General features: G+C 46.8%; 2 protein-coding genes across 2 annotated transcripts; both read left to right on the top strand.

Moving 5' to 3' along the window:
- The first annotated feature begins 288 nt into the window (after nucleotides 1-288).
- On the top strand, nucleotides 289-22,474 carry LOC132570214 (oocyte zinc finger protein XlCOF6-like). Its single transcript, XM_060236642.1, has 6 exons — nucleotides 289-372; nucleotides 1,022-2,336; nucleotides 2,418-2,512; nucleotides 13,182-13,323; nucleotides 20,010-20,230; nucleotides 22,445-22,474. Exons 1-6 carry the CDS (start codon nucleotides 289-291, stop codon nucleotides 22,472-22,474), a joined length of 1,887 nt encoding a protein of 628 aa, XP_060092625.1.
- LOC132570213 (zinc finger protein 213-like) lies at nucleotides 22,445-23,419 on the top strand. The gene is made up of 2 exons (XM_060236641.1): nucleotides 22,445-22,943; nucleotides 23,219-23,419. Exons 1-2 carry the CDS (start codon nucleotides 22,521-22,523, stop codon nucleotides 23,417-23,419), a joined length of 624 nt encoding a protein of 207 aa, XP_060092624.1. The 5' UTR covers nucleotides 22,445-22,520.
- The last annotated feature ends 2,307 nt before the right edge of the window (nucleotides 23,420-25,726 follow it).

Below are 25,726 nucleotides of genomic sequence, written 5' to 3'. Positions count from 1 at the left end.
GCGGCACCCCACTGCTTACCGTCCTCCACTGCAAAGGAAAAGGAGATTGTAAGCTACTCTGAGACTCCTTTGGGTAGTGAATGGCAGGGTATAAATCCAATCTCCTCCTCCTCCTCTTCTTCACTTTGATCTTGACCACGACTTCATCCTTCCAAAAGAATTTTTAATCTTGACTTTCTTTCCTTTCCCATATAAGAATGATCAGTCTCTCTCTCTCTCTCTCTCTCTCTCTCTCTCTTCCTGCAAAAGAAATGAGAAGTATAATAAAGACAGTGATGGAAACAGACCATGGCTTTGCATCCAAAGAAAGGCTGGAAAGTTCAACAAGAGGATCCGAAGAGCATATCTCCTTCCCAAATGAGCTGGCTGAGAGTGAGTATCCTTTATGGTTATCAAGGGAAGAGGCAAGGAATAGCCACAGGGGATTTCTGGTTTACTGCTGAGCAACAAGCATAAAGCCCTCTGAGTAAGGAGGAAGAGAGGGAGGGTGGCCTTCTGGGGACTGAAATCTGGAGGTGCAGAAACTCATTCTGGGCAAGAGCTCTGCTGTGGCTCTTGGGGGAGTGTGAGGTATCCTTCAATACTAGATATTCTGGGGAAAGTTGGTTAAGATCAGCCAAGCTGGACGAGGCCAAGCGGCCATCAATCCTTCCCTTATGCAGTCACATAGATGCCTTTGGACCTTACAAACCTCCCAGGTACTAAAAGGGCCTCTCTATTTATTCCAGCAGAGGATGATCAGAGAAATGAGGAGGACAAGGAACTTCATCAGCAGATGCCAGTCAGAGTTAAAAATGGCTTGAAAGGAAACGTCAGTTTTCGAGGCCTACCTAAGAGAAAGTACGGTGGCCATATGGCTGAGAATCAAGATGGAAGAAAGCGTAACATAACTAAGCACATGATAATGAAGGCAAGTCAATCTGTTCAGTGTGGAAAGTACTTCAGAAGTAGATCGCAGCTCCTTGTAGACCAAGGAACCCACACAGGGGAGAAACCATTTTCCTGCAAAGAGTGTGGAAAGAGATTCAGTCAGAGCAGTCATCTTCGAGAGCATCAAAGAACCCACACAGGGGAGAAACCGTTTGAATGCTCAGAGTGTGGAAAGAGATTCAGTCGGAGTAACACTCTCCAACGGCATCAAGTAATCCACACAGGGGAGAAACCTTTTGAATGCACAGAGTGTGGGAAGAGCTTCAGTCAGAGTAGCAGTCTTCAAAAGCATCAAAGAACCCACACAGAGGAGAAACCTTTCGAATGCTCAGAGTGTGGGAAGAGATTCAGTTGGAGTAGCAGTCTTCAACAGCATCAAGTAACCCACACAGCGGAGAAACCTTTTGAATGCACACAGTGTGGAAAGAGATTCAGTCGGAGTAGCCATCTTCAAAAGCATCAAAGAACTCACACAGGGGAGAAACCATTTGAATGCTCAGAGTGTGGAAAGAGATTCAGTTGGAGTGGTGGTCTCCAACGGCATCAAGTAACCCACACAGGGGAGAAACCTTTTGAATGCACAGAGTGTGGAAAGAGATTCAGTCGGAGTAGTCATCTTCAACAGCATCAAAGAACTCACACAGGGGAGAAACCTTTTGAATGCACAGAGTGTGGGAAGAGATTCGGTACGAGTGGGTATCTTCAACAGCACCAAGCAATGCACACAAAGGAGAAACCTTTTGAATGTGCAGAATGTGGTAAGAGATTCATTTGGAGTGGCAATCTCCAGCGGCATCAAGTAACCCACACGGGAGAGAAACCTTTTGAATGCACTGAGTGCGGAAAGAGATTCAGTCACAGTAACAGTCTACAAGACCATCAAAGAAGCCACACAGGGGAGAAACCTTTTGAATGCTCAGAGTGTGGGAAGAGATTCAGTCGGAGTGACACTCTCCAACGGCATCAAGTAACCCACACAGGGGAGAAACCTTTTCAATGCACAGAGTGCGGAAAGAGATTCAGTCACAGTAACAGTCTACAAGACCATCAAAGAAGCCACACAGGGGAGAAACCTTTTGAATGCTCAGAGTGTGGGAAGAGATTCAGTCGGAGTGACACTCTCCAACGGCATCAAGTAACCCACACAGGGGAGAAACCTTTTCAATGCACAGAGTGTGGAAAGAGATTCAATCATAGTAGCAGTCTTCAAGAGCATCAAAGAACCCACACAGGGGAGAAACCTTTTCAGTGCTCAGAGTGTGGGAAGAGATTCACTTGGAGTAGTGATCTGCAACGGCATCAAGTAACTCACACAGGGGAGAAACCTTTTGAATGCACAGAGTCTGGGAACAGATTCAGTCACAATAGCAGTCTTCAAGAGCATCAAAGAACCCACACGGGAGAAACCTTTTGAATGCTCAGAGTGTGGAAAGGCATTCAGTTGGAGTAGCAGTCTTAAAGAGCATAAGTAACCCACACAGGGGAGCAACCTTTTGAATGCTCAGAGTGTGGGAAGAGATTCAGTCAGAATATCAGTCTTCAACGGCACGAAACCATCCACCCAGGGGAGAAACCTTTGAATGCTCAGAGTGTGTTAAGAGATTCAGTCAGAATAGCAGTCTTCAAGAACATCAAAGAATCCACACAGGGGAGAAACCTTTTGAATGTTCAGAGTGTGGAAAGAGATTCCATGAAAGTGGCACTCTGAATCCACCAGAGAACCCACACGGGAGAAACTTTATGAATGCTCAGTGTGTGGAAAGAGATTCACTCAGAGCGGCACTCTTCAACAGCATCTAAAAACCCATACAGGGAGAAACCCTTTTGAAGATGAAGAAGAAGATATTGGATTTATATCCCGCCCTCCACTCCGAAGAGTCTCAGAGCGGCTCACAATCTCCTTTACCTTCCTCCCCCACAACAGACACCCTGTGAGGTGGGTGGGGCTGGAGAGGGCTCTCACAGCAGCTGCCCTTTCAAGGACAACCTCTGCCAGAGCTATGGCTGACCCAAGGCCATGCCAGCAGGTGCAAGTGGAGGAGTGGGGAATCAAACCCGGTTCTCCCAGATAAGAGTCCGCACACTTAACCACTACACCAAACTGGCTCTCCAGTTTTAATTCTCAGAGTGTGGAAAGAGATCATTTGGAGTGGCCATCGTTCACCAGACCTAAGAACCCACATTTTGAGTGCTCAGAGTGACTGATTAACAATAGGAGACTAACAATAGAAGTCCTCAATGGCAATACAGAGGAAAAATGCTCAGAATGTGCAGTTTAACTCAGCAAGGAAATTGTCTAGAGAATCTAAGAACCACCACAAAGAGAAACGATGAAAATGCTTACCCCATAAAAAGGTTTTTCTTCATATTTTACACCTACTCTTCATATAAAACATTAGAATCATAGTGTTGGAAGGGACCTCCATGGTCATCTAGTTCAACCTCCTGCACAATGCAGGAAGTTCGGAAATACCACCCCCTAAATTCACAGGATCCTCATTGCTGTCAGATGGTAATCCAGCCTCTCTTTAAAAACCTCCAAGGAAGGAGTGCCCACCACCTCCCGAGGAAGGCTGTTCCATTTAGATAGGAAAAATCCAATGCATGGTTATAGGACGGGGGAGACTTGTCTTAGCAGTAGTATGTGCTTGTTCCACTAGGGGACTTAGTGGAACATATGCTGACTCATGTAAGACCCCTCTTCACACATACTACTGCTAAGACAAGTCTCCCCCGTCCTATCACCATGCATTGGATTTTTCCTACCTAAATGGAAAAGGCTTCCTCAGGAGGCGGTGGGCTCTCCTTCCTTGGAGGTTTTTAAACAGAGGCTAGATGGCCATCTGATGAGGATCCTGTGAATTTAGGGGGAAGTGTTTGTGAGTTTCCTGCATTGTGCAGGAGGTTGGACTAGATGGAGGTCCCTTTCAACTTTTCCTACTTAAATGCAGAACTTTACATTTATACCTGTTAAAATTCATTTTATTGGTTTTAGCCCAGTATTCCAGTGTGTCAAGATCCTGGATCCTGTTTCTGTCTTCTGCTGCAGGGGTGGCCAACGGTAGCTCTCCAGATGTTTTTTGCCTACAACTCCCATCAGCCCCAGCCGTCAACCATGCTGGCTGGGGCTGATGGGACCTGTAGGCAAAAAACACCTGGAGTGCTACCGTTGGCCACCCCTGTTCTACTGTATTTGCAATCCCTCCCAATTTAGTATCATCTGCAAATTTAGTAAATGGTCCCTCTGTTCCTTCATCCAAATCATTTATTAGGCTTTTGAATAAAACAGGTCCCAGGACAGATCCTTGAGGCACTCCTCTTGTCCCTCCACTTCAAGAGGATGAGGAGCCATTCACAAGCACTCTTTGGGTACGATCTGTCAGCCAGTTACAGATCCACCTAACGGTAACAGGATCCAAACTACATTTTACCAACTTGCCAACAAGGGTAGTATGTGGAATCTTATCAAAAGGCCATTGACACTATATAAACTCTTGTACAAAGCATGAATCTACACAGAAATCTTATCCTAACTAGGAAGAAATGTTAAAAATGCTTGGATTGTGGAAGGAGCTTCAGCCATGTTTGAAGTAGGGGTGTGCAAAAAAAAAAAATTCGGTATTGCACGGATTCAGAAGTATGTGGGGGGGGGGGAATTCGGAATCCCCGCATACTCCCGAATACCGCATTCGGAATAGCCGCATATACGGTAGATGCGCGGCTATTTCCGAATATATGGCCCTATTATACCCTATGGGCGGTTTGAGGGAGAGCCCCCAAATTTGCAGGGGACCTGCAGGGGACTCTCCCCTCCAACCCCCCCAAGTCCCGAAAAGATTGGGCCAGGGGATCCCATTCCAGGGGCACCCAAAGAGGGTGCCCCTATTCCATCATTATACCCTATGGGCCATTGAAATCAATGGCAACATAGGGCACAATTAGAGGCTACTGGGGGGCAGGGGGTTTGAGGGAGAGCCTCCAAAACTGCAGGGAACCCGCAGGGGACTCTCCCCTACAAAACCCCCAAGTCCCAAAAAGATTGGGCCAGGGGGTCCCTGTCTTTGGGTTCCCCAAAAGGCCCATTGCCAACAATGATGGGGAAAGCCCAATTAGCCACTTCCTCCACTACAATTGCTGTGGGGAAAGTGGCTCTGGCCAGAGGGGGGTTTGAGGGAGAGGCCCCAAAACTACAGGGCAGCTTCAGGGGACTCCCCAGCATGCAACCCCCCTGGCCCAAAAAGACAGCACCCATCTGTGGGCACCCCAAAAGGAACACTGCTCCAATGGTGAGAAAAAACCAATTAGAGCCACTTCCTCAATGTAATTGTTGTGGGAAAAGTGGCTCTGGGGAGCAGGAGGTTTTGAGGAGAGCCCCCCAAACTGCTGTGCAGCTTCAGGGCACTGTCCCACACAAAACCCACAAGGCCAAAAAAAAAATTGGACCAGGGGGTCCAATTCCTGGGGCACCCAAAGCCAAACCTAACCACACCAGAGAATCTCTATAGGACCCAAATGCACTACATCCCTCTATCTACTCTATGAACCCTGCAGGCCTGGAACCAATGTAAACCCAGTTGCCAACGTCACTGCCACACAAAACACAATCTGCTCAAGGTCTGCTCTGCAGAGACCTGGCTACAGCAAACCCAGATGCCAGCTCTCCAGCCCTGCCCCAAACAACACGGGGAGAGCTGGCCAACCACAACAAGCCTGCTGGCTCTGGGTCTCTCACCCAGGTGCCAGCTTCCCAGCCACAGAATACACAATCTACAGATGCCAGCTCTCCAGCCCTGCCCCAAACAACACTGGGAGAGCTGGCCAACCACAACAAGCCTCCTGGCTCTGGGTCTCTCACCCAGGTGCCAGCTTCCCAGCCACAGAACACAATCTACAGATGCCAGCTCTCCAGATTCCAAAAATCACTCTATAACAACAAGAAAGTGAACCAACCCACACAACAACCAGAGGTAATTTTAAAAAACCAAAACAAAACCAGCAGAATCACAAAAGGCCAAGCAACTCAAGTGTTTAAAAAGTGGCCTTTCACCAGTAAGAAAACTCAGGCCAAATCAGTCAACAACACCCCCACCCCTAAAACCAGAACCAGGAAAAGGGGGACAAAAGTGGCCTTTTAAACAATGAAAATTAGGCCAGACAGCACCCCCCCCCCATAACCTGAAGAGAAAAGTAACAGCAGCAGCACAACACAGCAGCAACAAATCAAACACTGAATACTTTTAAAACAGTAAAAAACTCAACTTTTAACAATACAGGAACTTTGCCAACCCCCCCCCCCCCCAAAAAAAAGCCCTTCCCCCTAACCCCAAGAAATCCAAGCCACCCAAATCAGGAGACGTAAAAGGACACTGCACTTTTAAAAGTCTATCACTAAATTAAGATATGGGCAAATTATCAAAAAAACCCCACCCCCAGCAGAACCTAACCCCAACCCCAAATAGGCTACCCACCCAGTACTCACCCACCCAAATCTGGATAAGTAAAGGGACTCTAGTCCTTTTACCAACAAAAACTAAAACAAGAACCCCAAAACTGTCTTACCTTGTCTTCTCTAATCCAGGGAAGTCTGGTAAGGCTGAGTGAGAGAGCAGCAGGCAGCAGCTGAAGCCAAGGGCCAGCCAGCAGCAGCACAATCTCTCACACCAACCAACATACACCAACACAGCACCAATGGAGGAGTCCAGCCAGGAAGACTCCTTAAAAAGGTTCTCTGGCCCTACAGAGAGCAATTTCAAAAAATAGCACTGCTCTCTGATTGGCCAGACAACAGCGCTTACTTGGATACCCAAGTAAGCAAAAGATCAAAGTAACAACAATGTAGCTGATGGCTGGGCCATCAGCTACACAACAGCTCTGCAAAGCATGCATTTGCAATGCATTTTGCAAATGCATGCTTTGGATTGGCTGCTGGGGCTCCTCTTCCTCCTCCCCCGTCCCTGATCTCAGGGAGGCTATGGGAGAGGCGGGAAGAGGCTACTAAAGGCGGGAAAGTAGGCAAGCAGCTCCCCTGAGGCTGCAGAAGCTACTTTCCCGCCTTTTGTATTGACAGCCGTATACTTCCGAATAGCTATTCGGCAGTATACAGCGAGCCGTATTCGGCTGCCGCATAATGGGCTTCAATGGGAATTGGCTGCAGCCGATTCCGTATACAGCCGAATCAGTGGTGATTCGGCTGTATACGGAATCGGCTGCAGCCAATTCGGCCGAACCGAATGCACACCCCTAGTTTGAAGCCCTCAAATAGATCTCGCAGGGAAGAATGCAGGGTTGGGCTCTGCCGATTGAAAGAGATTCAAGACCAGATCACATTTCCTTAGCCTGGAGGAGTCCACACAAGGTTGCAACCTCATAAATGCTCAGGGTGTTGCAAGAGCTTGAAGCACAGATCTGAGTGTCATATTCCTCAGAGGATCTATAGAGGGGTGAAACATTCCTATATCTGGCTCTGAGGAGGGTCTTCTTTAGACACCCAGGTGTTGAAAGCTCAGAAAGTAGTTTTTTGACAATAGTTGACGTTTTGAGGAAGAATGGACAAATTAAAAGAACACTTTTGTTTTCTATTATGTTACTTTTGATAAGAGATAAAATATAAGAATGAAGATGGATTATAATTATTTTTTATAATTATTTTATATGGATTTTTTTATATACTTATCTTCGTATTTTTCAGTTGTTTGGTATAAGGTTTTTTTTTTTTTTTTTTAAAGTTTCAATAATTTTATTCATTCATTGCAATACATAAAAAACCAAAACAATGATACCACAAACAAATTTACATTACACATACGACAAAATAATAAAGTACATACCTCCTTAAATATCCTCAAATCATAAACTACTTATTCAACCCCTGTAACAGAATTTATAGGATAAACATTATCCCATAACACCCTTCCTTCATCCCAGTTAAGGTATGACTGTGGCATAAAATTCCCAATATTCAACTTGTTATAACTTTAATTTAAACAATATATTATTATGTTATATTATAACTTTAATTTAAACAGTACTATCGTTATCCAATATACAGAATATAAAGTATTATAATCTTTTATCCTAACCTATTTTTAATTTTTCTCTAACCATATATATACCTTTTCCCATTTTTTTATTGCGTCCTCCTTCAATTTTCCATGTATTGTGTTAACCAATATGTCCGTTTCCATTAACTGCATAATTTTGTAAATTAATTCTTCCCTTTTTGGGGATGTTTTAGATTTCCAATTTTGAGCCAATAACATTCTAGCCGCCGTTACAATGTAAACTACAATGAATTCATCCTTTCTGGGAACCATCCCACGTACTAAGGACAATAACATAAACTCCGGTTTAAGCGGAAAATTAATCTTCAAAATTTCAGTCAAAATTCTATGAATACCTTTCCAGTATTTTTTGGACACCTTACATGTCCACCATAGATGATAGTAGGTTCCAATCTTCACTCCGCATTTCCAACAATTAGGTGGGAAGTCGTGATTAATTTTGTTTATTAAAACCGGTGTAATATGCCACCTGTGAAAGAGTTTGAAGAAATTCTCCCGGTAATTAACCGGTTTTATGATCTTAAAATTATTCCGCCATAACATTGCCCATTGTTCCAACGTTATATTGTATTTTAAATTCGATGACCATTTCACCATTACGTTTTTAACCGATTCGTCCTCCAATTTTATTTGTAGTAAATAATTATAAACCTTCTTTATCGTTTTCCCAGTCTTATCTGTTATTAACTTGTCAAAATCAAAATTTGTTCTCGTGAACCCAACAATTTTATCACAATTATATTTAGCCATAATTTGGGTCATTACCCACCAATCCAGAGTAATTCCACTTTGTTCTAAGTCATCCTTCCTCCTCATTTTATTCTTCTCATCTAATAAATCCGAATATCTTAGAGATTTTTCGGGAGACCACAGTTGTGGACGAATAGATGCCTCCATTGGGGATATCCACCTAGGCGTTTTGTCATAGATTTTCCTTTTTATTTTTGTCCAAGTTAGCAATAAAGACTGACGAATTAAATGATTTTTAAAGTAATTTTGTGGATTCTTAATATACCACATATTAGCGTGCCAACCGGCTTGTAAATCGGCCCCTTCTATTGCTAACACACGGGTGTTTTCTAACATTACCCAGTCTTTCAACCAACAAATTGAACAAGCAGTATGATAAATCTCAAAATCAGGTAGCCCTAAACCTCCGTTCTCTTTTTTGTCAGCTAGTATTTTCCAGCCTATTCGAGGTTTCTTTCCTTGCCAGACATAATTTCTAGCCAATTGATTTAATTTCTTAAGAAAAGGAGCCCTCATAGCAAAATTCACCGATTGAAACAAAAATAAAACTTTGGGAAGAATATTCATTTTCAGTAATGACACTCTGCCCATAAATGAAAGTTTCAAATTAACCCAACATTTGAATAAAGACTCTATTTCTTTTAATAAAGGAACATAATTATTTTCATAAGTGGCACTGCATTTATCCGAAACAACTATACCTAAATATCTAATTTTTTTCTCTCTTTTAAATCCTGATTTTCTTTCCAAATCCGCAATTGCCTGTGCCGTCATATTTTTGGTTAGCCACTTCGACTTACTTTTATTTATTTTTAAGCCGGCAACCTTCCCATATTCTTCCAAATGATTCAAAACCGTCTCTATTGAGTCCAAAGGATTTTGCAACACAAGAACCATATCATCTGCGTAAGCTAGTATTTTATAGTTTTCTCCTTTAACCTTTATCCCCTCAACTTTGTCATCCAACCTAATTGAGTCAATTAAAACTTCAAGAGAAAAAATAAACAGTAAGGGAGAAAGGGGACAACCTTGTCTCGTACCCTTGGTAAGATGGACTTCTTCTGTTAAGTCACCATTGACGATTATCCTAGCAAACTGTTTGTCATATATAGCCCGTATATTTTCAACAAATTTTGCCCCACAATTTGATTTTTCCAAGAGTTCTAACATAAAATTCCATTCTAAATTATCAAAGGCCTTCTCCGCGTCGAGAAATAAAAAGGCTAACTGTTTATCCCTATTAAACTCCGAGTATTCCAAAAAATTAAATAACAGCCTAACATTTGTGTGCATTTGTCTTTTTGGTAAAAATCCAGATTGATCAGTATGTATAGTTTCCCTCAGTACCTGTTTTAATCTACTTGCCAGAATTGACGTAAATATTTTATAATCTGTATTTAATAAGGATATAGGGCGATAGTTTCCAATATTATCAGGGTCTTTCCCAGGCTTGGGGATAAGAGCTACATTACTGTACCTCCACGACTCTGGGATTATGGCCGAACACCAAACCTCGTCTAATAGATTTTTAAAAGGATCTATTATATTCTCCTTAAAGGTTATGTAATATTCCGGAGGAATACCATCAGGTCCAGGCGCCTTATTACTTTTAATTTTTGTCCAAGCTTCTACTATTTCACACATCGTAATTGGAGCCGTTAAAATTTCTTTCTGTTCATTAGATAATAAAGTCCGGACCCTGTTCTTCAAATAATCTTGTTGTTCAAACTCATGGTTTCCCTGTTTTCTATATAAATTCTTATAGAACTCCTGCACTATTACTTTCATTTCTTCTAAAACCGAGGTATTTTGCCCGTTCTTATCCTTTAACGATTTTATCACTTTTTTCCCTCTTTCCTTCCTGACTTTGTACGCCAGCCACTTACCCGGTTTATTGGCGTTCTCAAAAAAAAAGGCTTTGGAGTAGGCTATCTTTCTTTCTACCTGATCTGAAAAAATTAAATGAACTTTATGTTGGAGATTCCTAATCTCTGTCCTTAACTCCTTTAACGTGGGATTGGTTTTCAGCTGCGATTCTTTAATTTTAATTAATTCCGACCATTTCACCAAATTACTACTGTCTTCCTTCCACTTTCTAGCACTATAACTGATGACCAGTCCCCTAAAAAAGGCCTTGCTGGTTTCCCAAATAGTAGTATAAGAAACGCCACTCTGGATATTTGTGTGAAAAAAATTTTTCATTTCTTCCTCTATGTATCGGATAAATCTTTTATCCCTCATGAGACTTAGATTCATTCTCCATCCTGACTTCTTTTTAGAGGTACTTAAAGATAACATAATGGGTGAGTGGTCGGCGATTGTGGAGGGGAGAATTTCAACTTCTTGCACCGCTTTCATTAATCCCAAAGAAATCCAGGTCGAGTCTATCCTGGACCATGAAGCATGTCTATTTGAGAAGTAGGTATAATCTCTAGTATTAGGATTAAGCGTACGCCAAGCGTCCACTAAGGCGAATTCCTCCACTGTTCTCAGAAAGATTTCAGGGAGAGTATTACCACTTTTGACTTTGGATTTCCTTTTATCTCTTATTGAACTTCTGTCTAACTCAGGATTTTCAACCGCATTTAAATCCCCGATTATACATATATTATCGTAGTCAGCTTTGGAGACCCTAGAATACAAATCCTTATAAAATAATCTTTGATTTTGGTTAGGTGCATAAACATTAATCAGAAGAAATTTTTTTCCATCCTTTATTATTTCGATTCCCTGCATTCTTGCCTCTTTACCTTCAAAAATCATTTCAGCCTGTATACCCTCTTTGACATATGTCACCACTCCTCTCTTTCTTTTATCCGCCTCTGAAGTGATGAACTCTTTACCCAGTCTATTATAGTGTAAAAGCTTTCCGTCTTTCTGCCTCATGTGAGTTTCCTGTAAGCATGTGATATCTGCATCATATTTCTTTAACTGTAAAAAAATTCTCCTCCTTTTTTGAGGGGAGTTAAGACCGTTAACATTAACCGAAATAATTTTTAATCTGTTTGCCATTTTAACTTCTCCCCTAATCTATTGAAGTCTCTTTTTTTTTTGTAATCTAGTCTCCCTTTTTCTTTCCTCGGATTGATAAACCTCTCCTTCTTCGCGCTCTTCTGGATCTGATAATTGAAGTTCTTTAGATGGATCTACTTGGTCTGATTGCCTCTCTAAACCGTTGGAATTTGGCGTCTTATTTTCCCCTTTTTGCCAGTCACCTATATACGTTTTAAAGAACTCCTCCAGTTTAGCCATTGAATCTATCTTGTATCTGTTATTCCCGTATGTGAACAGCAACCCCTCAGGGATCAGCCATCTATACATAATCCCTTTTCCTTGCAAGGCAAGGGCCAACTGCCAGTAATCTTTCCTCCTCCTTCTGACCGACCAGGGTATTTCCTTCATTATTTTAATTTTAACCCCTTTAATAGTCAGCTGCTGGTCTCTTCCTTCCTTCCAAACTCTCTCCTTAATCAACTTGCGTGTAAATCTTAAGTGAACCTCTCGGCTGAGCCCGTTTTTTCTAGCATAAATGGTATTAACTCTATATACTGAATCAAATTCCTTTTCTACATCTGACTTTTCCATCATCAACGGTTCTGCTAAGGCTTCACTCATTACATTAACCAGATTTTCGTTCTTCTCCTCCGGAATGTTTAAAAACCTGAGTACATACTCAGCTTGGTCCATTTCCATCTGGACCACTTTCACCTCAGATTTCTCTTGCTTAACTTCTATTTCCTCCATTTTCCCTTCCATTATTCTAAGTTTGCCTTCTATTAATTTAGTTATTTTAACTACTTCAGATATATCCTTCTTTGTGTCGCTGAATTTATTATCCAGACTTTCCATTCTATTGACAACCGCCTCCATCTGCTTGGTTAAGTCTGCCTTCAATTGATTTAAAGCATCTAAATAGCTGGCTTGCATATCTTTCACCACATCTTGTGATAAGGCAGCACCTACAGCCTTTGGCTGCCCAGGCGAGAATTTTGTTTTCACTGGTTGGGACATTATATTCATCTACCACCCAAAGCAACCCAAAGCAACAATTTCACAGTATCATAACACCATGAAAAAAAAAGACAAAGACGTAAGTCAAAAAAACACAGCTGACCCACCAGCTGCCCAAATCTCAGAGCTTGAAGGTAATCACTGTCAATTATCACTTCATCAATTGTCAATGCAAAGAATAACTCCGCCCACTGATATTAGAAACCTGAGTCAAGGGCTGCAAATTAAGCCAGCGATGTGAGTCTTAATGTGCATTGAACATTAATGGTTTGCTTAAGAATCCGATCTTAGTCCAGTTAGATTTCACAGTCCGTTCTTGTCTGATGGCACAGCAGAAAACCATATAAAATATAACCGCGTTGATTTGAAACAAAAACTTGTCTTGCCTACTTTCCAGTTATGATGTCTCACTTCCTGTTCTTTAAACAGCAGCGCTCCGCTTTTGTCCGCCGCGTTGAAAAACTTCTCTGGACGGCCCGCCCAGTATCTGCTTCTCCCCCTGCTCTCCGCAACGTCGACACGCCCGGCAACGTCTCTGCCCGGTCACGCCCACACTTCTCTTCCCTCGCCAGTACTTCCAGTTAACCTTTTCTTGACCGGGTATTTTCCCAGAAAAAGCTACGTAGAGAGCCTCTTACTCCCCTCCAATTGATAATCCAGAATGGAAAAGGAAAGAAAACCCTTCGTATTGTTGACTTGCCTCTCCAGAAGGAGAGGGGGAAAAAAAGGCAAATATCAAATAAACACTTGAACTTTTCTTTCTAGCCGTCCTGCTGCCGCGTAGCAATGCGAACTCGTTTACTCTCTCCCCCAACCGGGGAGGAGCCAGGAAAGAAAAAACGCTGAGCAGTTAGGAGGATAGCAAATAAACAACAACAAAAAAAAGCTTCTTTTCGCCTCTGTAGTCCACCACCGCCAACCACAGCCCACCTCAAGAATCCGGTGGCTGGAACTTTTTCGTCCATAGACGCCTTCAGCCGCGGTGCATAAGACTAAGGGTAAACACTTGGAGATTGCCCTGACTGGCTCCCCACTATTCCCCTTGCTCTCTAGCGCACTTTACCTCCCTCGACTGGAGGTTGTGCGGACCCGAAGGCCCCCCAACAGGCTGAATTCGCAGTTCGTCACGAGGAGCTCACTCGAGACGCAACTGCACCGTCCCGCCGGAAACCGGAAACCCCCGGTATAAGGTTTTTAATATGAAGATTCTATAATTGATAAATTACCTTGTATTTAGAAATTTAAGTAAAAAAACACCGGCGGGGGTCATGGAAAGGGGGGAGGGGAGGAGGAAAATATAATGTATTAATTTCGTATTAATTTGTTTTATGAATATTTACATACATTACAGAATAATAAAATTGTTTTACACAAAGAAAGCTCAGAAAGTAGTTACACAAAAAGCTTCCGGTTTCAGCATAGCGACGAGCAGTCGCATTTCCTATTGCTCTTGCGGGGGATGGGCTTTTGGGGTCACCAGAAGCAGGTAGACTCAGTAGGACCCCAGTCAGGGGGTTCTCAAGGCAGGGGAAGCAAGAGGGGGGCTGAGCTGGGGCTGTCGGCTCCATTTTGAGCCTCCTGGTATCCCCTAAGCCCGGGATGTTGGGGACACCTTAACGGCGAAGAAGCTGTGAATGCCGGAGAGGAGGAGAAAGGGCAGCAAGGTTTTTACAACTGAGAAGAGACTTCCAACAAAAGGCAATAGACAGAGCTAAGTGATTTAGTATGTGCTAAAGAATATGCAGCGGCTTGGAATTTATGGCCGGGCGATGAAAGGGCCGGGCGATGAAAGGGCCACTGAGTGCGGCGCCAGAGAAGAGGCAACAGCTGGAACTGACGATGGCAACAGCTGAAATGGATTAAAGGTTTGGTGTTTGTTAAATAAGTAAATTAAGGTGTAGGAGATAAACTCAGCCCGTCTAAGATGAGTAAGACAGAGAGATCGGCACCCTTACCGGGGATCCCTGAACCGGCGCATGTTGTGATTTCACAGGAGATCCTTGAAGAGTGGCAAACCGGTATGCAAATGTTCCTAGCGACAGCGTTGAGTCAGATGCAGGCCAATCTAATGGATCAGATCGGAGGGTCTTCTTCAGACACCCAGGTGCTGAAGGCTCAGAAAGTAGTTACACAAAGGAGGGCTTTTTTAGTGGTCCCCCCCCCCCAGTGAAACTTGCTGCTTCATGTGATCTGCCAATCTAAGTTTTTCTGACATCTGCAAAACTGGCAGAAACATTTCCTTTTCCAAATCCTGTGAGGAAATGGAGGAGTTGGGGATAACAGATCCCTGCAGCCTCTCTGCTACGGGCATAAACAACACCGGCAGCCTTCGTTCAGAAACTTTTTAAATCTGACAAGTAGCTCTTGAGAGGGATTACACAACCCTATCATCTTCCCAGTCCAGCCTGCTGTGTGTTTTTTGGGGGGGGGGGGTGTTATTACCTTGAAGCCCAAAGATTTCTGGCGATAGGATTCATTTGGGCTGGAAAGAAAACCTTGTGTCTCCTTACCCAACAACTCAGTAAGTTCTAAGAGGTCAGACGCACACACACAAACACAGTAGTAGCCAGCATTGTGGAAATGGAATAGTATCTGTGGAGTTGACATGTGAACCTTGTGGAAGGTGAAGGAAGGAAAGGAAAGGTCCCCTGTGCAAGGACCAGTTGTTTCCGGCTCTGGAGTGACGTTGGTTTCACAACGTTTTCACGGCAGACTTTTTTTACAGGGTGGTTTGTCATTGCCTTCCCCAGTCATCTACACATTCCCCCCAGCAAGCTGGGTACTCATTTGACCGACCTCGGAAGGATGGAAGGCTGAGTCAACCTTCTGCGGAATCGAACAGGTCGTGAGCAGAGAGTTCTGACCACAGCACTGCAGTACTGCTGAACATGTTCCTTAATCCTGATTCTCCTCCCATCCCAGATTTTCCCAGCAAGTTTCTCTCTTCCTTCCCCTTCCCCTAAAACCATGAGCCAGAAATGCCCTGGAGGAAGCCCTGGCCCAAGGTTACTCCACACCTCTGACTCCTCAGAGGTGCCCTTGAATTCCTCTTTGGAGATTATGACCATGCAGCAGGGTGAGAGATTTCATCTCACTCCTTTAATTTGGAAAGGTCTCTGCATTAGGGTTGCTATCAAGCCTGAAAGGGTGGGGGGATCCTGTCTTTTCCCCAGAGGCTTTGTGGGTGGAAATGGGCATCTGAGGAGATAAATAACAGCCCATCGTGCCTCTGTTAAAGGGAGAGAATGCTTTCCCCCCCTTCAGGCAGTGAGCGACCCTAGAAAACAAAACTCAGTTTAGGAAGGGGCACAGCTCAGATTAGAGAGATGATTATTTGCATCAGGCAAATCAGACTTTGTGTTTTCTGTGTTCAGCAGGTTTTTAATGAGTTGGTCTTCATTAAATGCACAGGAGGCTTGGAAGGACTTTGAGTGCCCTTTAGCAGGACAGATAGATCCAAGTGGGCAGCCGTGTTGGTCTGAAGCAGTTGAACAAAGCAGGAGTCAAGGTTCAGCTTTATGACCAACCCATTTTTATTTTGAACGTCAGCTTTCATGTGCTCTTAAGCCCACTTCATTAGACGAGGAATCCAGCACAATGAGCAGAGCCATACAGAGCTGGTAGGCAGTGGCCCAGAATGCACCATGGTGCAGATTTAAGAACCAATGACAGTGAAGTAAAATTATCTGGTAGGCAGTGGTTTAGAATGTAAAAGGGTACAATGACAGAATACTAGAATTAACAAATGGAGCAAACCTTTGATCTGAGTTGCATGAGCATGCGAAAGCAACAAAACAGCAGTATGTCAAAAGGTGAGGTTGTCTGTCAATGACAGTGGGAGAGGGGTTCAATATATGTAGTGGGATAAGCAACCAAAGTCCCTGTTTGAGAGTGTCAATGCAGCTAAAAGAGAAATACATTGGATAGTGATGTTCTTGTCCACCTAATTTACTTTTTCAGGCTAACCGACCTTGCCAGATAGCTTTAAGGACTGATTTTTTTTTGAGGGGAGCCCTTATTCAAAGAGATATGTTAGATAGGTGTGGAAATCTCATGACTTTTGCATTTATTTATTTCTAAGTGGGCAGGGACTTGGGGAAGCATCTCATTCCCCCCCCCACACACACACACACTGTTTCATATTTCCCTTTCCTGAAAGACCTCCTTTTCTCATGCTTCCATCTCTCCTTCCCACCCCGTAGCCAACCTATATTTTCTGCCCCCCTGTCTTCAGCTTTCCAGTTTGGTATAGTGGTGAAGTGCATGGACTCTTCTCTGGGAGAACTGAGTTTGATTCCCCACTCCTCCATTTGCAGCTGCTGGAATGGCCTTGGGTCATCCATAGCTCTTGCAGGAGTTGTCCTTGAAAGGGCCCTCTCAGCCCCACCCGCCTCACAGGGTGTCTATTGTGAGGGAGGACGGTAAAAGAGATTGTGAGCCACTGAGATTCAGAGTATGGGACGAGGTATAAACAATATCTTCTTCCTTCCTCTCTCCCCATTCAGCATCCTCTACCTTGGAAAACAAAAGCCCAGTTCTGAGCTGCCGGCCACTAGGTCAGTCCCTCCAGGACTTCGTGGGGGGGGGGGAGCCTCACTTTCCCCTCTGAGCCAGTTTGGTATAGTGCAGGGGTGGCCAGTGGTAGCTCTCCAGATGTTTTTTCCCTACAACTCCCATCAGCCCCCACCATCAGCCATGCTGGCTGGGGCTGATGGGAGTTGTAGGCAAAAAACATCTGGAGAGCTACCGTTGGCCTGGTATAGCGGTTAGGAGGGCAGACTGGAAGAGCCAGTTTTGTGTAGTGGTTAAGTGTGCGGACTCTTATCTGGGAGAACCGGGTTTGATTCCCCACTCCTCCACTTGCACCTGCTGGAATGGCCTTGGGTCAGCCATAGTTCTGGCAGAAAGGGCCCTTCTGGGAGAGCTCTCTCAGCCCCACCCACCTCACAGGGTGTCTGTTGTGGGGGAGGAAGGTAAAGGAGATTGTGAGGCGCTCTGAGTGGAGGGCGGGATATAAATCCAATATCTTCTTCATCTTCTTCAGACTCCAGATGTTTTCTCCCTACAACTCCCATCAGCCCCCACCATCAGCCACAAATACCTTCCCCTAAATTCACAGGATCCGCATTGCTGTCAGATGGCCATCTAGCCTCAGTTGAAAAACCTCCAGGGAAGGTGAGCCCACCACCTCCTGAGGAAACTTGTTCCACTGAGGAACCGCTCTAATGGTCAGGAAGGTCCCCAGGTTCAATTCCTGGAATTCCCACTTTAAAAAGACCCAAAGGTGCGTGTGTGTCAGGGGTGATGGGAAAGACCTTGGGCTGAGACGCTGCCAGTCTGAGTTGAGGCAGGGCCCAGTTTTGACAGGGCCGGGAAAGCCCCCCATCCTCCGTGGGGACCTGAGGCCCTGCAGTGTGCCCACCAACCACTTCCGGTGACCCTGAGACTACAAGATTTTAGGACAGCCTTGTGTTCCCTTGGGTAGGCGTGCTGTGCTGCTGCAGCCCCTCCAGTCCCCGCGGTGGTGGAGCGCTGCCTTTCCCAGCAAGGGGGCATTGGATTGCGCACTGGAAAAATCACGTCAAGGGCTGGCCCTAGAGCTTTTTGCGCCCTTGCCAAAACTAAGGACTTGTGCGCCCCTCACTCATTCTGTCCTATGAGCCCATAGAATAAAATGGAGGGACTGGGAGCCGTAGTGGAGGCCTGATCCCTCCGTTCTATCCTATGGCCCCTACGAAAGAATGGAGTCTGTTCTTTCCTATGGGCCAATAGGAAAGCCACCAGTGGGAAGGGCGGGATATAAATCCTAAATAAATAAATAAGAATGGAGGGATTTAAACTTACCGTCTTTTTCCCTCCCCCTCCCCGCAACAGACGCCCTGTGCGGTAGGTGGGGCTGAGAGAGCTCTTCAAGAACTGCTCTTGAAGAAAAATATTTTTAAAAGGTCGTTAGACCATGGTTTCCGATAATTGAACATTTATCGCAAAATGATATACAAAAAAGGTAAAGGTAGTCCCCTGTGCAAGCACCAGTCGTTTCCAACTCTGGGGTGACGTTGCTCTCACAGCATTTTCCGTTATGTTAATACAGGGTTTGTATTTTTATTTTATGATGTGTTATGTAATATAAAATTTAATAAAAATGAAAAAAAGAACTGCTCGAGAGAACGTCTCTGAGAGAACTGCAGCTGACCCAAGGTCCCCCAGCAGCTGAAGGTGGAGTGGGAAATCAAACCCAGTTCTCCGCAATTGACACAGAGTGTTGCACTGGATGGACCATTTGGCTGATCCTACAGGGCTTCTCTTATGTTCTTATGCCTGAACTCATGAAGCTGCCGTAAGCTGCCTCAGCCCCTCTGGTTTAGTATTTTCTAATCAGACTCTAAATATTTCCTGTGTGTGTGTGTTTGTGTGTCAAAGTCTGAGTCATATGAAGTTGATTTTCTGGCATTTGGCGTGAAGGTGGGCACGTCCAGTGATAAGCCAAAAAGTAGGGCTCTGTTCTAGGTGGCAAGATGCCACCTGTTCTGCAAAGTGTGCTGGCACCCTGCCCTGTGAGAGTCGCCAACCTCCAGGTGGGGCCTGGAGATCTCTCGGAATTACAAGTTATCTCCTGACAACAGAGATCCATTCTCTTGGGGAAAATGGCTCCTTTGCAGGGGGGACTCTCTGGCATTAGACCCCACTGAGGTTCCTCCCTGCCCTCCCCAAATCTCGAGGAATTTCCCAATCCAGAGTTGGCAACCTTATCTGACAGCCAAAGAGAAGTTCTCCACCCAAAGGGTGATTAACACGTGGAATTCACTGCCACAGGAGGTGGTGGCAGCTGCAAGCATAGCCAGCTTCAAGAGGGGATTGGATAAGCATCTGAAGCAGAGGTCCATCAGTGGCTCTTAGCCACAGGGTATAAATGGAACTCTGTCTGGGGCAGGGACGCTCTGTATTCTTGGTGCTTGGGGGGAAATAGTGGGAGGGGTTACAGTGTCCTGGCCCCACCGATGGACCTCCTGATAGCACCTGGGTTTTTTGGCCACTGTGTGACGCAGAGTGTTGGAGTGGTGGGGCCATTGGGCTGATCCAACTCTTATGTTCTTCTGTCTGGGGTAATGATGCTCTGTATTCTTGGTGCTGGGGCGGGAGGCAACAGGGCTTCTCTTAGGTCCTTCCCCTGCCCCGGGCGAGGGCTGCAGCAGCAGCAGCATCCAGCCACTGTCCATCTGTCTGCTTCGTGGCTCTCTGCCCCTTCCTGTCCTGCAGCCTCCCCAGATCTGGCGCAGAAGAGCCCCCAAAGCCCTGAGCAGCAGCCGGAGCTCCTCTCGGCGCAGGAGACGGCGGGGCGCCCCTTGCCTCCCTCTGCAGCGCCGAGAGGGTTAAAGCCAGCGAGTCGGCGGCTGGAGCGGCCGCGGGAGGACCGGGGAGGCGGGGAGGGGGCGGAGAAGGCTCTGCAGCCCGCGGAAGAGGAGCGGGAAGCCGCGGAGGTGGGTGGTCCTCCCGGGGGAGAGCGGGAGACCCCCCTGGAGGTTGGCAACCCCAGCAGGCAGCAGCAGCCGGAGGGTGTCGGGCAGGGGGCCTCGGGGGGAGTCCCAGGCTGGCAGCTGGAGGGAGGGGTTGCCAGCTCCCGGGCGGGAAGTCCCCGGGCATTGGGGGAGGGGGTGCATGGCGGGGAGGGCCAGCTGGGGAGGGGAACCCGGGACGGGGACAGCCACCCCTCTCCCTCCCTCCCTCCCTCCGGGGCCCGGGCTTCCCCCCCCCCCAAAAAAAACTGGCTTCTGCCGGCGGGAGGTAGGTGGTCATCCCGGGGGAAGAACTGGAGGGCCCCCTGGAAGTTGGCAACCCTGTTTGCGGTGGGGGTGGGGGAAGGGGAGTCTGGAGGGAAGCGCCTCCCTGCCCACACCTCGGCTCTCTCTGCAGCTGGAGACAAAGGGGCAGCTTGAGCAGGAGCCAAATGGGGCTCAGTTTGGGGCCCCACATTTGAAGAAGGGTCTAGACCAGCTGGAAGGGTCCAGGGGAGGGCGACGAAGATGGAGAGGGGTCTGGAGACCCAGCCCTAGGAGGAAAGGTGGAAGGAGCTGGGGATGTTTAGCCTGGAGAGGAGGCGGCTGAGAGGTGATAGGATCACCATCTTCAAGGACTTGAAGGGCTGTCTTATAGAAGATGGTACGGAATTGTTTTCTGTGGCCCCGGAAGGTTGGACCAGAACCAGTGGGTTGAAATTAAATCCAAAGAGTTTCCGGCTCAACATTAGGAAGAACTTCCCTTAGAGCAGTTCCTCAGTGGAACAGGCTTCCTTGGGAGGTGGTGAGCTCTCCTTCCTTGGATGTTTTTCAACAGAGGTTAGATGGCCATCTGACAGCAATGAAGATCCTGTGTATTTAGGGGAGGTGTTTGTGAGTTTCCTGCATTATTCAGGGGGTTGCATTAGATGAAGAAGAAGAAGATTAATTGCAGATTTATAGCCCGCCCTTCTCTCTGAATCAGAGTCTCAGAGCAGTTTACAATCTCCTATATCTTCTCCCCTCACAACAGACACCCTGTGAAGTAGGTGGGGCGACAAGAGCTCTCCCAGAAGCTGCCCTTTCAAAGACAACTCCTGAGATAGCTCTGGCTGCCCCAAGGCCATTCCAGCAGGTGCAAGTGGAGGAGTGGGGAATCAAATCCGTTTCTCCCAGATAAGAGTCCACACACTTAACCACTACACCAAACTGGCTCTCCCCTGGAGGTCCCTTCCAACTCTATGATTCTATCAGTCCAGTCCCCAAGCACATTCAAGACTCAGCAGAGTGAGTCGGGAAGGAGCTCTCTTGCCTCTTTTCTTCTGGTCTTTCGGGATCATGATTCGCAAAAGCGCCTCCCTGGCCACAAAATAGGGTTCGGGTTGAAAGTGCTCCTGGACGCCGGCACTTTCCTGAGGCATGCGTCTGACATTCTGTTGCTGGTCCTCTTAAACTGGAATAAATGGCCCAAAGAAATGAAAAGGAGGCCTGTCCGATCTAATTTGACAAAAAGGGGGCCTGGGAGCTCCTACCTGCATTGGAGTCACACCCAGTCCCATCCTGAGACCCAGATGCGCTCCACGGTGGGCTGCCAGCCGGTCTCCAAGGCCCACTCAGCGGAAGGGAGGGGAAATGTTTAAAAACTGGTTGCAAAGGTGCAGAGAGCAATCCCAGCAGAGATCATGGGAACACCGGCAATGCAGCCCAAGGGAGCATGCTGGTATAGCCACACACATCCCCTGCACATGGGGCACACAGCACTGTGAGGGTCGTGACATTAGCTACAGGACCTCCGGAGTAAAGAAACCAGGGAGTGCCACAGATGTGCGTTCAAATGCTCCCCCACAGCAGTGTTCTGCAAAAGGGATGCCCAGGGAAGGAACACGGCTGTCCCAACCACACCCCCCCTGCCCCGTCCCTCCACAGCTCACTTGGCAGAGGCAGCCGTAACCCCTCCTGCCCTGGGGTTTGGGTGGGAGGAAGGGCATCCTTTTGCCAGGCATCCAAAGAATACAAAGCTCACCTTTTGGTGATCAGGAGGTCCAGGTGGGATCCAATGGGATGACTCATTCATGCTTCTTGGCTGGGCCGAATGTCAAGCATTCTGGCTTTCCCTTCCCCTGCAGTGGAGAATGCAGTGCTGTATCTCCATTCGCTTTGACTTTCCCTGTGACTGTCTGTGACTTTGCTTTCCTCCAGAGAGACGCCTCTCCATACCCAAGGGACTAAAGGCATCTTTACCCAGTCAGAGGTGACCTGAGAGAAGGGGAAAGAGATGGAAGAGCAGAACCCAGAAGGACCTGGGACTGGCAAGGCAGCAATGTCAGGCCTCCATCCCACCCAAGCCGGGAGTGATGTTGGATTCTGGGAATGCCTGGTGCCAATTATCCACGATCAGCTCACTGCCATCTCAGATGTACATCGCCAACGCTTCCGGCAATTCTGCTACCCGGAGGCCGATGGGCCCCGAGAGGTCTGCAGCCAGCTCCATGGACTTTGCAGCCAGTGGCTGAGGCCGGAGAGGCGCACCAAGAAGCAGATTGTGGACCTGGTGATCCTGGAGCAGTTCCTGACTGTTCTGCCCCAGGCAATGCAGAGCTGGGTCAGGGAATGTGGGCCGGAGACCAGTTCCCAGGCGGTGGCCCTGGCCGAAGGTTTCCTCCTGAGTCAGGCAGAGGAGAAGAGGCAGGCAGAACAGGTGAGGGGACTCCATCCAGGTATGTCCAATTCCAGCAATCATATCTGGCCTTCTCCCAAAGGTTCCCTGCCAGACATCTGTCCAGGTGCTAATCATCCAAATGGGAGATTGAACAGGCTCTTTCACAGACTCTTCTACTAGAGAATTTCTGATCCCTCCAGATAACTGACCAGATCTGCTGATGGGAGGGTGCAGAGTCTGGGAGTGGGGCAACATCTCTTCCTTGGTCTCTCTTCCATGCCATCTCTTACCCCTCTCCCTCGCTGCTGTTTCAGATGTGGGCACCATCCGTGAAGACAGAAGCTGCAATTCCTGAGGCAGAAGGAGCTTCCTTGGAGCAAAGGCAGAGGGCGCAAGCCACGGAGCAGGCCCAAGATGCCCTCTGCTGTGGTAAAGACCTGTCGTGTCTGGGTGCAACTGTGGCACACTGTGAATTTGATGGGTCGAAACTAGTTGGGGGTGAGGAAGAGAATTAAAATCCTTCTTCAAGCAACACAGAGTTAATTTGTGGCTCTCCATGTCCACTCACTGTGATGCCCCTAAAAGGAGATCACGCAAATTCATGGTGATTCCTATTCATTTAAATATTCATATCTCACCTTCCTTCCAGAAGAGAAACTCAAGGTGGCTTTACTTAGTTATTTTGTTCGATTTTTAGCCCGCCCTTCCCATAGGTCAGGCGCAGGTTGGGCTACATCATAAAAACAATCAACAATTAAAATCAGTTAAAATATCCAAAATTCAGAAAAAATAGAGACTAGAATGGCAGAGTCTGCCTCACAAACATGGCCTCTTGTCCAGGTCCAGCAGGGATGGACTGAGAGGGGGAAGGCCAATAAGGAGTGATGGGTGATATTCACTGTCTCAGCTGAAAGCCTGGTGAAAGAGCTCTGTTTTACAGGCCCTGCGGAACTGAATTAAATCCTGCAGGGCCTGGATCTCCCAGGGGAGTACATTCCACCAGGCAGGGGCCAAGGCTGAAAAGGCCCTGGCCCTTATTGAGGCCAGATGGACGTCTCTGGTTGCAACATGAGCGTTCCAAAAGACACTCTGAAAACTCATTCCTGTTACTCTCAAGTTTCCAGATGCACTCAAGTCACATCTGGGCTGAATTTATTTGATTTTATTTATATCCCGCCCTCCCCACCGAAGCAGGCTCACGGCGGCTCTAAACAACAAAAGGAAACAATCCATTTAAAACAGCATGACATTAATAGGAGCATATAAAAATCATTAAAACAATTTGGTGCTCCTATCATTTGTAGTTGTTTCGCTCCCGCAATATGATAACTCTAGATCAGTTAAAGGCTAGCCGGAAGAGTGTGGTTTTACAGGCCTTGCAGAACAGGGTGAGGTCCCGCAAGGCCCTTGTGTCCTCCGGTAGGGGGCTGCTACCGAGAAGGTGTCCTTGTGTTCCACCAGTAGGGGGCTGCTACCGAGAAGGCCCTCTCTCTGGTAGATTGTGAATGTGATGGTAACATGTCATGCTATGTCATTTCAACATCCCCCACCCCCTTCACTCCTCCCAGGCCGCCCCACATCTCACAACGGTTTGAAATATGTTGGCGGCATTTCGAATCCCCAAAGCTCATAGATCATAGAATAATAGTTAGAAGGGACCTCCAGGGTCATCTAGTCCAACCCCCTGCACCATGCAGGAAACTCACAAACACCTCCCCCTAAATTCACAGCATCTTCATTGCTGTCAGGTGGCCATCTAGCCTCTGTTTAAAAACTTCCAAGGAAGGAGAGCCCACCACCTCCCAAGGAGGAAGCCTGTTCCACTGAGGAACCGTTCTGACTTGCTCTCGGTCCCTGGTGCTTCTCTTCTGTCTCCCCGATAATGTAGTAAAAAGTGTTAAAGCATTTGCTCAGGGAAGGTTTCAGACTCCTGGGGAGGGGGGGAGGTGTGTGCAGGAGGGAAGAAACAAGCAAACACTCTTCCTTCTTCTTTCATCTCAGTAACAAGCAGTGAAGAGATGCTGTTGAGTGTTCCTCTTTTCAGAGATGTGAAAACGACTGCTGCAGCTTCAGTCCAGGTAGGGGAGATGAGCAGGGAGGGGGGACAGCCTGGGTCCCTCTTCCTTTCTGGGGGGGGGGGTCACTACAAGGTGTGTGAGTGAGAGTTCCTCTGCACCCCGTTCCTTCTGTCTGTCCCTGTACCTTCCCAGACGACTCCCTTCCAAGGTGCCACCTCTGCCTGGCGTGATGTCTGAGGAGCGAATCTGCTTTTTCTTCCAGGGTCCCTTTTCCTTTGAGGAGGTGTCCGTCTCTTTCACGGAGGCTGAGTGGGCCCTGCTGGATCCAGGACAAAGAGCTCTGTACAGGGAAGTCATGCTGGAGAACTCTGGGAGCGTGGCCTTTCTGGGTAAGGATCTTTCATAGGGGCCAAAGGTGCCAATTGCTGCCATTGTGATGAGGCTTGAATCAAAAGATTCAAGAGCAATACAGCATTTTGAGGCCTGTCCCGCTACTGTGGCTCACTGGCAGAGCTTCTGCTTGGCACACAGGAGGTCCCAGGTTCAACCCCCAGCAGCATCTCCAGTGAAAAGGATCAGGTTAGAGGTGATGTGAAAAACCTCTACCTGAGACTGTGGAGAGCTGCTGCCAGACTGAGCGGACAGCTCAGACTGTAGCCGCCACCACCTCCTTTTAAATAAGACATTGCTAAACAGCACAGTTTCTGCAGCTTTGCGACAAAAAAAGAAGAAAAGCTAGTTGTGCGGGCTTGCAGGCTATGAGTATCAGGTGCCAGAAGTTGAGCAAGACAAGATTCTTTGGTC

The sequence above is a fragment of the Heteronotia binoei genome, chromosome 4, assembly GCF_032191835.1.
Source record: "Heteronotia binoei isolate CCM8104 ecotype False Entrance Well chromosome 4, APGP_CSIRO_Hbin_v1, whole genome shotgun sequence".
Classification (NCBI taxonomy): Eukaryota; Metazoa; Chordata; class Lepidosauria; order Squamata; family Gekkonidae; genus Heteronotia; species Heteronotia binoei.
Note: the sequence above shows the minus strand (reverse complement) of the source record. Positions and strands in the feature narration are given on the sequence as shown.

Coding starts and splice junctions, on each gene's coding strand:
- LOC132570214 (XM_060236642.1), top strand. CDS start 289: ATGGCTTTGCATCCAAAGAAAGGCTGGAAAGTTCAACAAGAGGATCCG. Junction 2,513..13,181: donor CAGGGGAGAAACCTTTGAAT/GCTCAGAGTGTG, acceptor TTCTTTAAACAG/CAGCGCTCCGCTTTTGTCCG. Junction 13,324..20,009: donor ACACTTCTCTTCCCTCGCCA/GTACTTCCAGTT, acceptor CCTGTCCTGCAG/CCTCCCCAGATCTGGCGCAG.
- LOC132570213 (XM_060236641.1), top strand. CDS start 22,521: ATGGAAGAGCAGAACCCAGAAGGACCTGGGACTGGCAAGGCAGCAATG. Junction 22,944..23,218: donor AGAAGAGGCAGGCAGAACAG/GTGAGGGGACTC, acceptor CTGCTGTTTCAG/ATGTGGGCACCATCCGTGAA.